The sequence below is a fragment of the Plectropomus leopardus genome, chromosome 2 (assembly GCF_026936395.1).
Source record: "Plectropomus leopardus strain MGB_pleo_1.0 chromosome 2, ASM2693639v1, whole genome shotgun sequence".
In the NCBI taxonomy this organism is placed as follows: Eukaryota; Metazoa; Chordata; class Actinopteri; order Perciformes; family Serranidae; genus Plectropomus; species Plectropomus leopardus.
Window position 1 is genome coordinate 21212844 of NC_142177.1, and position 15774 is coordinate 21228617.

The 15774-nt window shown below is 43.9% G+C and overlaps 1 protein-coding gene across 4 annotated transcripts in view; it reads right to left on the reverse strand.

Annotated features, from left to right (window-relative positions):
- Positions 1-15443, reverse strand: part of celsr2 (cadherin, EGF LAG seven-pass G-type receptor 2) — a 94264-nt gene extending 78821 nt beyond the window's left edge. For all 4 annotated transcript variants that reach the window (XM_088087985.1, XM_042510454.2, XM_088087979.1 and 1 more), the window contains exon 1: positions 11632-15443. In XM_088087985.1, the coding sequence (XP_087944111.1) occupies positions 11632-15160 (3529 nt within the window). In that variant the 5' untranslated portion in view covers positions 15161-15443. The remainder of the gene's footprint in view (positions 1-11631) is intronic.
- Between the last annotated feature and the right edge of the window lie 331 nt (positions 15444-15774).

Sequence of the window (15774 nt, forward strand, 5' to 3'; positions counted from 1 at the left end):
CCACTGAGTGCCACCAAGCTATGAAAGCACAATCCTACCAGCTCACGAGGAAACCATCTGTTTGGTTAGCCCGACGCCTTCCTGTCAGTATTAATACAAATCAGCTGGTGATGAAACATCTCAAACTCCTGCACGTTATGGTTCACCACCTCTACCAGTCACACCTTTCACCCTCCTGTCTCACAGCCCGATTTGACAGTTTGCACGGCAGCATATGAAACCAGGTCACTGTGAAATCTCGGTCTGCTTCGATACTAAATGAGTGCAATGTAGCGTAAAGGTAACGGCCTGTTAGAGAAACATTACTGTCACCTTCACAGTGTGAGAAGCATGTACTTGTGGTGATTTCTGTACTCTGGTGGAGGTCTGGAATTATTTTTTACTGGTGCCTATTATACTGGACCAGTGGTTCCCAAACAGCCCTGTCAGATGAACTCAAGTACCCCTTCATCAACAGCACCCAGCATGTTGTGTCTAATTAATTTGATTTTAAGCTGGATGTCATCAAACACTATTAATCATATATGAGTCAAAATATATTTTCATGCAATTTTCCAATGTTTGCATTTCTGTTGCATATCCATATTTTAAGCTGTTTATCCACAACTTTTAGTAAACTACCTCAACCAGTTATCCATTACTTTGAACTATAGTGTTTGTGATGCAGCGTTGGAGGCAGGGCCCTACTTATTCCTATGAAAGTCGCTCCATGGTGCAAAGATAAAAACGTCTGACTTTGTACGTGTACAAAATTGCTGAAATCTTCTGCATTGTTGGGCGCATAGAGAAATATAGACTTTCACAAGCCGTGCGGCTAACTTCCAGCTCAGTCCTCCGCCAAACTAACTGGATAAAATCCTGATAGCGAAATTTTTTCCCGTTGTGATGCTAAAAAAAAATGTGCTAAGGTTAAGAAAAGCGGTGCATTAGTCAGTCATATTATTGTGAGCACAAACTGAACACCGGAGCTCGAAGACCTGCCTTTGGGTTCCAGATCAGCCAAACAGAGAGAGAGTTGTGTATAAGACGAGGATGATGTGCTGAATCACGTGTAGACGATAACCTCAGATTAGTGAAAACTACCTCAAGATGTTTCAAGTGATCATTTGAACCAAAATCGTAGTTGTTCCCTAGCCTTAACTACGTGCTTATTGTGCCTAAACCTAACCAGACTTTAACCACATCATTTTCAAAGCATTAAACAGCAAGACAAGAATATATAACATGTTAACAACATTCGCTGTCATCAGTCAGACGTGCAGCTCACCAGAGGAGATGCTTCTATAGCCTGTTGTCACCTTTTGCCTTTTAGTGAAGTGTTTCTTTAGTGTTACAGTACAATACAGGTGTTCCTTATTTTTATAATGAAAAAAATTACCAAAGTTGTCAGTGGGCAAAATGTTTCTTTAGTCTCAGGCAAGGAGATTTTGTCTACTGTCTGCTTGAAATAGACCTAAAGAAACAGCTCCTTATGCATTTTTTATCCTGTTGAAACCTGGATGGACATAATCTTTTCTTGTGGTATATTTAGACATCCTGAGCTAAAAGCTTTAATTCTTTTCAAAACCTGGGAAAAGGCAACGAACACACTGGAAGAAAATTGATAAAAGGTGACAAGAAAACAACCTGAAAATTAATGTTAAATAAAGGAGTGGGAGAGGGAGGGAGGGAAGATTTACAGAAAATCTATTAATAATTACTAGAAGTATATATAGAATTGATCAGTTCATATATTCAAAATTTGTTACACAATATATATATATATATATATATATACACACACACACACACACAAATATATACATATTTTTTTTTTTCAGGTCATTTTCCGGTAGCTTTTTTTCAAGTTGTTGCTAATTTTTGGCTAATTTTTTCTTCAAGTTGCTCTTTGCCTTCCTCCCATGTTTTTGTGAGAAATTAAGCTGATTTGCTCAGGTTTCAAAGGGTTAAATATACAGAAATTGCACAACACAGTAGCTTTTGTGTACTGTAACACCCCTTCCTTGAACTATTGCAACCAATTATACAGTATTTCTTTTAGCTTTTTCACCATTTATGCATCATTTTTAAATGACAATTTCAACCACTTTTCTATTTTTTTTTATCTGTTTAGTTTTCTCTTCTCTCTTTCTCTTTACGCTCTCAATCTCAACTAGTGTTTCAGAATATGCAGCTGACTTTTAAACCAATCATATTTTCTATTTTTATTCCAAATTACTTAGAGGTACTCCACAATCCTTTCACCAACTCCCTGGTGACTGCAGAAGCACCCCCTGAGGTCTAAGTGCTCCTAGTCGGGCATCTCTGTACTGAAGCTTCATCATATATGCTCAGTCAGGGATTCACTTACGAGGGATTTAAAAAGCGCCTGCATCAGACTGTACAGTAAATAGGATAATTCACGGATGAATAGCAGACCCGGTGGAACTGTCGTGAAGACGGCAGCACCGAGCAAAACAAGTGGACACGAAGACAGGGGGGGGTGCCCCAGACAGAGCCCACAGCCATTGTCTGCTGGGATATCGAGGACAAAGCAGGACAACGCTAAGATATATGCAAGCACCACAAGGCCTCACCCCAGCGATGCACCAACCCTAATCCCAAACACGATTTCCCCTCCTAACACATGGATGATGTCATCCTTCCCCCTCCTCAGCCTCAGCCCACCTCCAGCTCCTCCGGACCTTCAGTGCAACCAAGCATAGAGGCCCGCAGGAGGATGTTCTGCAGCAGAAATCGGATACCCTCTGAGTGCATCTGTGTCACAAATCAAAGGGCTTAAAGACGACACTATCACATCACTGAGAGCCTTAAACTCTCCTTCAAAACAGGGGGCCTCCGACACCTGTCACATGCTACACTAGACTTTATCCGTGCTATGGAAAGTTTTTATCTGCGGTCAGGTGTTGGCTGACTCGCTGCACGTCCTGTAAAAAATGCCAGCAGAGTGAAAGCAGCCGGCAGGACAGGTCAGTGTGTCCCGGATCCAAAGAAAGTCCTACATGCTTCATTGGAAAAAGGGAGAGGGGGACAGTTGCTCTTTAGAACTTTTATGTGCCTCCCCTCCCCCCCATCTTCACTCCACAAAAGGGACCTTACCCCTCGTCCCCACCCACAAGGAATTTCTCAGGCATTGCTAGGTTCACCATGACAACTGGGTGCTTAACAAAGCATTTCTCTTAGGCATTCTTCCTTTCACAGGGGAGCGAGGGGGGGACAACAGTCAAAGGAGGGAGAGGCAGAGAGAGGGGGGAGCTTGAAATGATGGGAGGGAACAGCGGAGGTTGCAGGGGTGAGAGCTATAGAGCCGAGTAGATAGGAGAAAAATGGGGAATTGTGACAAGCAAACAAAAAGAGGGAAAGAGAAACAGGATCAAGGTGATAGGTGATGTTAAAGGGAGGAAAAAAGCAGTGAAACAGTGCAACAAACATTCCAAGCAAGCCTGCGAGTGTGACTAACGCCATCCAGGGAGGCGCGCAGAATTAAAGGAGCGCATTACGGATGACTCCGGTCGCACCAAACAACGGGCGAGCATTTGCAAGCTGTGACTTTGAATTCTATGAATCAACCGTAAGGAGAACAGAAACTCATCAAGAGCACAGAAATCCAAGGTGCGCCCCGCTTGAATGAAATAATTATATGACTGCGAGGAGGAAAGCAATCACAGAGGTCCAGCTGTTGGAGGCCACACACACACACAAATATACCAGATTTGTGCAGCTTGATGGGCTTGTGTTACAGAAGACAGCCCCCTGAGAAAGTCCCTCCACAGACAGCTTAAAGGTTTAATAGATTATAATGAAATTACGCTGGCTGTGAATGTCTACGCACTTACTTATACGATATGTGATCAAGCAGAGAGTCTCCTCCATTAAAATTCCACTCATGTAGCATAATCTTATGCAAGGATAGGACAGGGCAGGGGGCGAAGAGGGTCTAAGGGCTTATTTATGCTCACCTTTAGATATGTATGCGGATGAAGCCTTCTCTCCATAACTCTACGCTCATTTTGTCCATATTTGTGCACATTTTCTAAAAATGAACAAAACCAAGCAGTACCGCTGCAGATGGGGGTGGCAGTGTATTCAATAGTTCAAGCATATTATGACCATAGAACAAATCTTAAAAATGGCAGAATGAAATGAATCTGTAACATGGTGAAATTCATTCCTTATTCACATGTCAGGATATATTTAATGGCCTCAAACTCCACCGCTGTCTACAGCTCTGCCTCCATTAAAAGGTACATTATTACAAACTCCTCCACCGCTGCCTCGTTTGTTGTCGTCTGAAACTTTTGACTCCATCCTTTAGATCAATCTGTTGGCTTCATCTACACCAACCTAAAGGACGCGCGGAAGTATGAGAGCAGTGACATTTACAGTGTTTGAAAGAGACGCAACTATTTTCATACATAAAGGGAGTTTAATGAATCTTCAAACAAGCTTAAAACACATTCAAACAAATAGAATACTGACATCTGTCCTGTATCTGATTGAGAGAAAAACTGAGCAACTAAATATTTAAAACAAGTCATAAAGTAACAAATAATCTTAGAGGAAACCAAAAACGTGAGACATATAATCATATGCATTGTTTGCTCCTTCAGTTGGGCGTCATGCCAACGAGTTTTGGCTCAGACAAGTTTGACAACAAAGTAGTTTAACCTTGGAGCATCCGCAGCCACTTTAGACCCACACTTGAAACTTAAAAGGGTCTCTCTCCCCTCCCCACAGTGACCAGAGCCAGAAATATCTGCTGTCCACCATGTAATTTGAGCGTCTGTACAACCTGCAGTGTGATGTGAGCTGAATCAAACTGCCATCATTAGTTGCGGAGGCGTGTTTGTCTGTTAAATCTCTGCATTGGCGTTGCAATGTAAGCATGCAGGGCATGGTATTGGCTTGGATTCAGAATTTGATTAAAACAAGGACAAAGTGTCCTCATGGCATAGATGTAGTAATGTATGGTATATACGCTATGCAGGGTAAAATGTATGAGTGTCACTCCTACAGAATCACTTTATAGTGCAAGAAACACATAGGAATTAACACATCAACATAATAGTGACAAAACACAACAAATTGGCCTCATATTTGAACCAAAAAGCGTAATAACATGTTCAAAAATGGGGGATGATGAAGGATTAGCTGGAGTTTCTTTACGGAAATTAACAGAGCTTTAAGGATGAAAGAAAAAGCAGGGGAAAAATCTTTGCCATCAAATGCAAACAGCTATTTATGCAGGCTCACGCTTGCCTGGGAACAGTAGATCAGCCCTGAGTGTGTCAACACAGGTCTGACAGATCCCAGGATACAGATGCAGCAAATCTAATCCCTCGGATGACAACCAGCCTCTCAATTCTGCAGGGTGACCACAATTCGCCTCATAACACAGATGTGACACATGAAGAATATCAACACGTGTCAGTGTTGCAGCCCAACATCGCCAGACAAAATTGTAAATGCAAGTTAAGGCCTGTACACACTTGGGTGTGTTTTTTTCATGTGATAAATTGACAAGTCATTTTTTTCCCGAATTGTTGCTTTTGTCATGAGGACTTTTATCAAAAGAAAGGCGGTTTTTCTGAACTTTCACACAGCAGCGACTAAAGGCACCATCCAATCACATGGCGCTGAATGGACGTCACCACACAATGTGCCAACAGTGGTGGACACGTTGGAAACTGGGGCAAAAAAAGCTGGAGCAGCAATCTGACAGTCCACTATCAGCCTCCTTCACTCTTTGGATAGATAGTGGAAGCTCTTAAGAAAATGCAAGGTTACGATTTAGCTAGCTGTGAGGTATTATGTTAAAAGAGAGACAGTTAAGATTAGAATTAGGGCCAGGGTTACATCATGTTAATAAGGTAAATCACGTCTTCATCTATTATAAAGTATATGGATAAACATGCACAACATCTGACCTCATATTTGGTCACTACAAGTTGCCTGTTAGTAGTAGGTTTGCCTTGTAACGGTGCTGGGTGCAGTTTGTAAAGGGCAAGTTGTGAAGGCTTCAAATGGAATGTGGCTGCAGCTATACGTCTAAAAAAAACAAAAAAAACTTTGGCAACTTTTACAAATTTGCATTGCCAATATTGATAGATTTGACGCAAACTATTTGCAGGCGTGTAATTTTGCATTTCCATGTCCTTTATTCATCACGACCTCAGGGTGTAATGGCCTTTACACTAGATCCTTTCAGTTCATTAACAATTTCCAAGAAGCGTGATCAACTGTCGTAAAGCAAAATGCCTCTGGACGCAAGTAGATAGACCTACAAGCAGCCAAAGCAATTAAGCATCGTGCGATGTAGCACTGAGCGACTGACAAATGTAATCTGACCGCAGCGTGTAGAGATGAACTGTATCAACGTGTCTGTGAATGAGCACTGCCATTTTTATCATCAGAATTTACACACAGGGGGCAACGTCTAGATCACCTGGTAGAGTGTGCACCCCACATGAACTCAGTCTTTTGCGGCTGCCTGGGTTCGATTCCGACCCCCGACCTTTTCTGCATGTCATCCTATCTGACAAGCTGTCCAACAAAAAACGCACAAAAATACCACAAAAGTTATTTCCCCACAGTAGGCTCTTCAACGGAAAGTTCCCCATCAGCTGCAGCCATCGTGTTTGTAGAAAATGCCCCAGTGGCGCTCCTTTTTGACTAAGCTAGGTTTTTGCTCACTGTCGTGTCCTTGGCGAGAGGTTACACGAGCTAAAAATGACATCATCACGTATTTTTTGTAAACCGCAAAGGTTTTAAGTCATCATGTCAAACCTGCCCTTTATTAGATAAATGGTTGCGATTGGTCCAAAGCACGCCAAGGTGAGTGGACATCTGTCTTAGGGGGAGAAGGATCAGACATATCTACAAGAGCAAATGAGACGTGAGCTCGCAGATCAGTTTTGTTCTCAACATGGCAGAATGTGAATTCAATAAAGCCACAAAATCTGAAACCAGTTTCAGGACAACACAAATTAATTCACACATCATTTCTTATATGAGTTTCTTGTTCTCTTTCCTCACAGTCAGAACGGAGGCAGGACGAACGCCCACACACCACTGCTGTAAATCTGACTCCTCGACATAATTAAATTGTTATAATTACTCATTTATGCCAGAGCCCACAGACAATACAAAACAGGGCAGCAGGATCTCAGAGTTATGGGACTGTCAGATGTGTTTTTAAGTGCCTGCTTATGGTTTTAAATGGTTAGTGTGCCAATCTGGACAGCAATATTCCCAGTTAGAAGATCAGTCAAATTAATGAACTTGTTCGAAGGAAAAAAATGTATTCTGTCATATTTATCAACTTGCTTTGTTGCAAAGATAATTTCCCAGTTTTTCTTTTTGTATTACTAAACTGCACTGAGCATAAACATTTGAGTCAGTGATGCTTTAAATATAGTTCATGTCCATCACTTCACTCAGCTTTTTTTGCACCTCAGGCAGCTTAATAGTAAGCTATGTTATGTTTATCATTTATTTAATGTAAGGATATAACTGATCCTTTTTTAATCTTTTAGATACTGATTATACATATTTGCTTTACAAGCTAAAGAGAAAGCCCCGGGGTGTCTCTAACTGCTGGAGAGTTTAACATGAGGAAAGTTTTCTAGAGAATTATAAAGAAAAACAAATCAATCTCAAATTTTATTACATAGAAAATAAATGCTTGATACTTACCAATTAGTATAGACATAAGTAAAAGACTATCAATATTTCAACCTTTCTTCTTTCAAATTAGATACAATTGAGCCTAATTGAAAATCATACTATTTGATTTTATTTTGCTCTTACACTCTCTTTAGATTACCAAGGTTTTAAAATGTATGTGGGTCGCTGCACTAATAGTATCAGGCACATGTGTTATGTGTTTGGTTATGTTGAAAATGTTAATATGTCTGTGTCTTCATAAGCCATTTTTGGCTTCTAACCTCTCCTGAACAACATTAAAACTTTGAATTAGTACTTTCTTTATTATGCCATGTAAGTATTTCAGTGAATATAGGGATTAACAGATTAAATATTTTCATCAATTTAAAGTACAAAATTATAATTAAAATACCATAAAATAACTTTACTTGTAAGATTTTTGGATGATAATCCTAATGAAACTAAGTAACTGTATGTCTTTTTTAACCAAAGTGAGGTCCAATTTTATCTGAAAAGTAATTAGTGTATGTCACAGAGTTGGGTCAATGCAATGGATTATATTCCTGAATTCATCTTTAAGAAGATCATTGTAATCTGTGGATTATTTAAAGGTTACCTTCCCAAAAGCTACTGCATAAGGCACACTTTAAACTTGAAGCTACATCTGAACCATTGCATCAGTTCCAGTGTGGAGAGCGGTGCTCAGAAACGATGTTAATCACTGTCCAACAACATACAAAAGAGCCCATCAAAAATCGTCCATCATAAGGGGCCTCTTAAACGGCAGCATAAAGAGAAAGATAATGGGAAGACTTGGGAGGTCCCTGGAGGGGGAAGCCTTTGAAAATTGGGGTCAGCAGCAACTATTGGAGGAGCTCATCTTCTTACCCCATCTCCTCCTCCAACAGCCCGTCTGCAGGCTTTCCTGCTCAGTTACAGTACGACTGTATTCTCCAACATGATCCCCGAGTACACAACCGCAACTTAACCCTCCAACCCACCAACCCCCATCCTCCTGCCGCCCTCCATCTCCTTCTGTCTCCTGCAGGGGTGCTGACACATAAACCCCAGCAGGTGCGGGACGCGCTGGGGAGACACAGCCTCTAATTGGTCCACAGTGGAGTCACAGCTGTTGCCCCCGACCACGGCCTGGTATGAGCTCCAGCGCCTGCCCCTGAATCGACAGCCCACTATTGTTCTCCAGAGAGGCAAAGCTCAGCTCCAATCCATTATAACGACTGCTCACTCACACCGTACAGTAACTGCTACTCAGTGCCATCGACAAATGTGAAAACACCTCCGCCGTCTCATTCAGTCAAATCAAACAAGCCCCAAGCATCATACCAGCTTTAAAGGGGCAATTCACCCTGTCATCAAAAACACATAGTTTCCCTCTTACCTGTAGTGCTATTTATTAATTTTGATTGTTTTGGCGTGAGTTGCAGAGTGTTGGAAATATCCACCTTAAAGTCTATCAGATATAATCAAACAAGATTGCGCTCGGCTTGTGGTGCTCAAAGCACCAAAAACCAGGTTTAAAAAACACAAAAAGCAATTTCTCTACAGATAATCCACCAGTGTTGGGAAGGTTTTGAAATGTAATAGGTTATAGATTACTAGTTACCTTGTTAAAAATGGAATAAATTGTGTAACGTAACTTATTATATGCGATTACTTTTCTAACACATGTATTAATGACGACAATAAAGCTGAAAAGACCTAAAAACATTAGTGCATTGATGTTGCACTCATATTTGACTCAAGGGCTTTGCTGACCCGCGTTGTCCAAAAATATGCCAAGAGGTACTCCTGCACAGCAAAAAATGTAAAGCAACAGAAATAATGTTTTATTCAACATATAAACTTCTTACTGAGAAGGATTTTTTTCCACATTTGATTAGTAACTTCAAATTTAATTGCAGATTTTTTTTCGTAACTGTAACTGACAATTACATTGATTTTGTATTTGTAATTTAACAGTGTAATCCATAGATCTTGTTTTGAGCAGTTTCATGTAGAAATATTTTCTTTCTATATAATTACACCCCCAACTGTATCCATGCGCAGAAGGAAGTGTGCATCCACTCATGGAAGAGAGGCACATACTCATGACATGTAAAACTGTTCATAATAAGGTTTTATTATTTCAAATGTGTTTTTGGCACTTTGAGCACCACAAGCTGAGTGCCAGCCAGTGTAATCATATACAAGAGACTCTACGGGCGATATCAATGTAGTTTTCACTTTGGAGGTATATTGTCACTTTAATCCTTATTATTCTTGTTAAGTATCTAATTTAATCTTGGATCAGTATCTTGATTAATAACATCCCCTGGTCCTGTTTCCCTCCTTTCTCTCAGGTTTTGCCAAGGTCAAAGAGAAGGCAGATTTACAGCGGATCACACTGCGTCAAATAAGCTTCAACAGAGGGTACAACAACACACACACCCCACTCTCTGTGGGTGCAATTCAAGTTCAGTCACATTTTTAGAGCAAATAAAACTGTAATTTGTTCTGGCATGCAAATTAAAGGTGCAGGAAACGCAGGCGGTTTAAGACATGTAGGTTAAGAGTGACAACACCAGCAATGAGCATGAATAGAAAAAAAGGAAGAAAAAGAAAAGTGGAAGGCTTGTTTGGATCTACCCTTCTTACACAAAACAGCGGACCAAGCAGTGATTTACATCTCAAATAACTCGAACATCCTCAGCTTTAAACACTCCTGAGCTGGGAGTACTAAAATTCAGCCTTTCTGTCAGATTAGAAGAAGAAAAAACAAGCCAGACAAAGAAAACAACACTTAAAGGCCACCAGCTCTTAATTCTGACTTGAAACAAGCTATGGAAATAGAGCATAATTGAATTAGGTCTTTCATTGTATGTGGGAAAGGGGGGATATGATGGGCAATTATGGGACATGATCAGTCTGCCCACTGGAGTGTGGATCCCACAGGATACAGACGTGCTCAGACAAACAGCTATTTAAATCTCCAAAATACACAGAGCTTAATCAGGCCTGTATAAAGGGGAGAGCTCCTCAATGAGGGGTCAAAAACAATGACAGACACCCCTCTTCATTAACCAAAACAACTTACAGTACTGTGCAAAAAAACATCTTAGGCCACCTTAAACTTTATTTTAGCAAGGTTGTAATGATCATACATATCTATTTCTCAATAGTCTCTCTACTAAAATAGAACCAGAACATACAGAAAATATTGATACAGTATTAAAAATGCAAATATTTCAGAATAAAACAACTTCAACAGGCTGAAGTTTTACGTATTTAGTGTGGCCTCCCTTTCCACTTAACATGTCTTGAACTCTCTTAAGCGGACAATTATGAGATTTACAATACTAATCCTCAGGTGTATTTACACCAGGTTGAATTGAAGACATGTCCAAAGCTCGCTATTGATTGTTTGACTCTCTGTTATGGTTTTACAAATCCATGTTTCACACTAAATATTTAGTCTGAAGAGGCCATTTTGTTCTGACTTTTTTGGTGCTTTAATGCATTGTACATGTTCTCTGTATTCTTTGTATCTCAATAAAAAGAATGACTAATAAATGTATAAATATCCTCATTAAAACTTTGCTAAATCAACAAATCTATGGTGGTCTAAGACTTTTGCACAGTACTGTGCCTCACAGAATTTAGATGCTTAAATACATCTTGGCACTCAGTGATTTTTTTCTTTGGAAGGGGGAGAAGTGTCGTACAAATACCTTGCAGCGAATATTAATCCCCCTTCATGAATATTTCTATTATGGGGAAATCACTCTGGAACACTGAAGCAGAGGAGGGCATACTTAAGTCATCATCACTTCCATTATCCGGTGAAGTGAAGCGAAAATGTAAATGAAGAGACGGGACATGTTAGTGGAAATGGATCGGGTATACTGCTCTGGCTGCTCTGTGTGTCGCTCACTGGGTGGAGTCTGCAGTTACAAAGAGTTATCTCACCTGACACTGAGATCCTCATGGACGCCTCCAGGGGCCGGTTGTTATCCAGGGCCTGGCTCAGCTGGATCTCCCCCGTGCTCTGGTTCAGGAGCACCAGGTTCAGCTCGTTCCCCACCTCAAAGCTGTAGTGGAGCTGATCCGAAACGTCGGGGTCGTGCGCTGGGATGCGTCCGATCACTCCAGTGGGGAAGCTGCTGGATTTGTCCGTCACGTAGTTGTTGAAGATGATCTGGAAGTTTTTGAGCACGGGCAGGTTGTCGTTCTTGTCGACAAGTTTGATGTGGACGGTGGCGCGGCTGACCAAAGGGGCGGAGGTGGCCTGGACCACGATGACGTACTCAGATCGGGTCTCATAGTCCAGGTCTATCAGTGCAGTGAGTTCTCCAGAGAAGATGTCCAGCTGGAACACCTCTGGGATGTTTCCCTCAACTATCTGGTACATAATTTGTGCGTTGCTGCCTTCGTCTGGATCTGTGGCTGATATGTGTGCAACCACGAGGCCTATGGGGCTGTTCTCCTCCACCATGATGTCAAACTCATCTTTCTCAAACACAGGGGGGTTATCGTTCACATCGAGGATTGTCACTTGGAGGTTTACTGGTGTTTTCAGAGCAGGGACGCCTTTATCTACAGCGAAGGCCTGAAGGTTGTAAACAGGCACATTTTCTCTGTCCAGCCTGCGCAGTGTGCGAACAATACCAGAGGTGGACTCTATTATGAAATCTCCATCGCCATCCTCCCCGCCCTGGAAGGTGTAGAAGACGCGGCCGTTGAGCCCAGAGTCTCTATCAGTGGCGGAAACCTGGACCACGCTGGTAAACACCGGCACATCCTCCATGACGGAGCCCACGTAGTGATCTCTGAGGAAGCGTGGCGAGTTGTCGTTGACGTCGTTCACCAGAATCTCCAGATAGGTGGTGTCAGACTTCTGTGGGATGCCGTTATCCCGAGCAGTGATGGCGAGCGTGTAGGAAACCTGGTCCTCGTAGTCCAGCTCCATCTGCGTGGTGACGGCTCCTGTGTCGGGGTCGATGTCAAACTGAGGAATGCTGTCGTCCATGAAATAGGTGATGCGAGCATTCTCACCCGTGTCTTCATCCGTGGCACTTATCACCACAACAGTGGTGCCCACGGGCCGGTCCTCGTTGATGTTGACTGTGTAATGCGAGCTCTGGAACACGGGCCGGTGTGTGTTGGCGTCAGTGACGTTTACAAACACTTTAGCGGTGTCAAGACGCGTGCCATCACTTGCAGTGACAGTGAGGACGTATTGGCGTTCCAGTTTATAGTCTAAAGGCAGCGCCAGAGTGATGAGTCCCCCTCCGCTCTGACTGGTGATGGAGAATCTGTTGCGGGTGTTTCCGCTGGATATCTGATAGGTCACCACGCTGTTGATGTCCTGGTCCACAGCTGACACTGTCACCACGCTGGTCCCCACAGCTGCATCCTCATTCAGTCGCATGTAATACGCCTTCTGAGTGAACTCGGGGTTGTTGTCGTTGACGTCGAGAATAGTCATGCTGATGCTGGCTGAGGAGGACATGACCGGGTAGCCGTGATCCCGAGCCTCCACTCCAAAGTTGTAAAAATCTACGCTCTCCCTGTCCAGCTCGGCTGCCACTACGATCCAGCCCGTGCTGTTGTTGATGCTGAAGGGGAAGTTTGGCGTGGTTTCAGTGAGGCGATACTCCAGCCTGGAGTTGTCACCGGAGTCTGCATCCACGGCCTGGATGTGGATGATGGAGTAGCCCAGCGGCACGTTCTCCAGCACCGTAGCCTGGAACGGGGTGCTGACAAAAATGGGGGCGTTGTCATTGACATCAAGCACCTGCACTGTAACCAGGCCGCTGATATTGGAGAGCGGAGGGCGTCCTCCATCCTGAGCTCTGATTCTTAGCGTGTACTCTTTGTTCGCTTCGTAGTCCAGGTGGCTCACCAGGTCCATGTTACCTGTCTGAGCATCGATGTAAAACTGTCCCCTGGTGTTTCCGCTCATGATGCTGAAGTGAACGACAGCGTTGCTCCCTCTGTCCTGATCTGTTGCGGTGACCTGCAGGATCTCTGTATTCGGGGCCATGTCCTCTGGCACCTGGACGACATAGCGTTTCTCGCTGAACTGCGGAGCGTTATCATTGTCGTCCTCAACCACAATGTGAACTGTAGCTGTGGCGCTGCGGGGCCCGGGGTCACGACCTTGGTCGTTTGCCTCGACTAACAGCATATAAGCTTCCACCTCCTCTCTGTCCACCAGACCTTTGGTGCGGATTACACCAGACCTCGAATCAATCTCAAACACATCATTGGTCCCATTACTGTTGATGATGCGGTATAAGATGTTCCCGTTAACAGGTGCGTCCCCGTCTGTGGCCCTCACAGTCAACACTTCATAGCCTATCTCTAGATTCTCCCTGATGCTCTCCTTATAGTCCTGCTGCTCAAACACGGGGTCATGATCGTTAGTGTCACTGACTGTGATAGTGAGGGTGGCCATGGCTGTACGGCGGGGCGTGCCGTGGTCGACTGCGGTCACACGGAACACATGGGTGTCTTTCGTCTCCCGGTCCAGCACCTCCACTGTGGACACCGCACCATTAACAGGGTCCACAGCGAACAGATTATTGGAACGACTATCAAAGAGAGCTTCTATGAAATACTCCAGCCTGCCCGCTTCCCCCTCGTCCACATCCACTGCTTTCAAAACAACAACAGGAGTCCCTGCTGACTGATTCTCCGCTACTGACACCTGGTACATCGGAGGCTGAAACTGGGGGCTGCTGTTGATGCTTCTCCTCCTCCTGCTCACAATCCCTGAATCAGACTGAGCTGCCTTTTTTAACAACTTCCCTATGTGGCCCTGCTTGAAGGGACCCTGCCCCACGCGCCAGTGGATGGAGATGGGGCTGACTTTTGCACTTCCTGTGAGTACATCACAGAGCAGATCTAGCTCCAGGAGCGTGTCCTCCTTCCAGCACAGCGTCTCAGACACAAACAAGTCTCCCTCAGAGAAGTAAAAGTCCCTGCTGTTGGTGACTTTGCAGCTGATCAGAGCTCCAGGTAGCAGACCCCCCACTGCAAATAAAGCAGAGCCTGCTTGGTGGCACTGTGAGCGGCTGAGGCTGCTGAACAAACTGAGCACCTCCATGTCCCACCGAGGTTTCCTTTTACGCTTATTTGAGCAGTTCCTACCGTGAACATGCACGTCGTACTGGCTGGTGAGGAGGTGCCTGTAGCCGGAGTGCGCGCAGTCAGCCACAGTGTACACGGTGAAGGGGTTGGAGCGCAGCGTGGAGCACTTTATCGAGTCCGAAACAAACACAATGCCCTCCGCGGCGTCAGTCCCCAGAAACCGCTCCGTGAAGCTGGGCGCGAGTACCTGATCCAAAGTGCACCGCGCGCCCCGCTGCTCCACTCCGGCCACAACCGTCCTTGGCCCGGCATCCTCACTGATGTCAACCGTGTAACAATGCGCCAGTGAAACCAGTTTACACCACCAGAAAATCAACAACAAATCCCATTTAAAGAAGTGCATCGCTCCTCAGTTTGTGTCCTCCGAGTGGGAAAATCTGCAGCTCCTTGCTCCTTTAAACTTTCCGCCTGTGAGTTTCCCTTTGTTGCAGAGGAGCCATGCTCTCAGCGGGCGCACTTCTCTCCGCTCACTCCGGCTGATCTGAGGCAGTAAACCCGCAGTAACCTTGGCTGGAGACACTCACACACTCTCAGTCACACAACAACAGCAGCAGCTCAAACGGCACCTCCGCTCCGTCCGCGTAACTCCGCTTGAATGGTGAAAATGGCTCCAGCTCCCCCTGCGCCTTCAGGCTCCTCATTATCATAAACCCGTGTGTGTGTGCGTGTGTGTGTGTGTGTGTGTGTGTGTGTGTGTGTGTGTGTGTGTGTGTGTGTGTGTGTGTGAGAGAGATAGAGAGAGAGAGAGAAAGAGAGAGAGAGCTCTGTTAGGGGTCTGAAGACCTGATAGAAACTCTGCCACTAATGATAAATGGTAACTTCCTAAAATCTTCATTCAGCTTCTTTTATATTCAGCAGAAAGCAACAAAAGCAAGACTTTCATTAGATAAAGTTTAATTGCCAACATTGTATTTAATCATTTTTTCTTGCCAGGGTTGAATACTTTAGTTGTAGGCA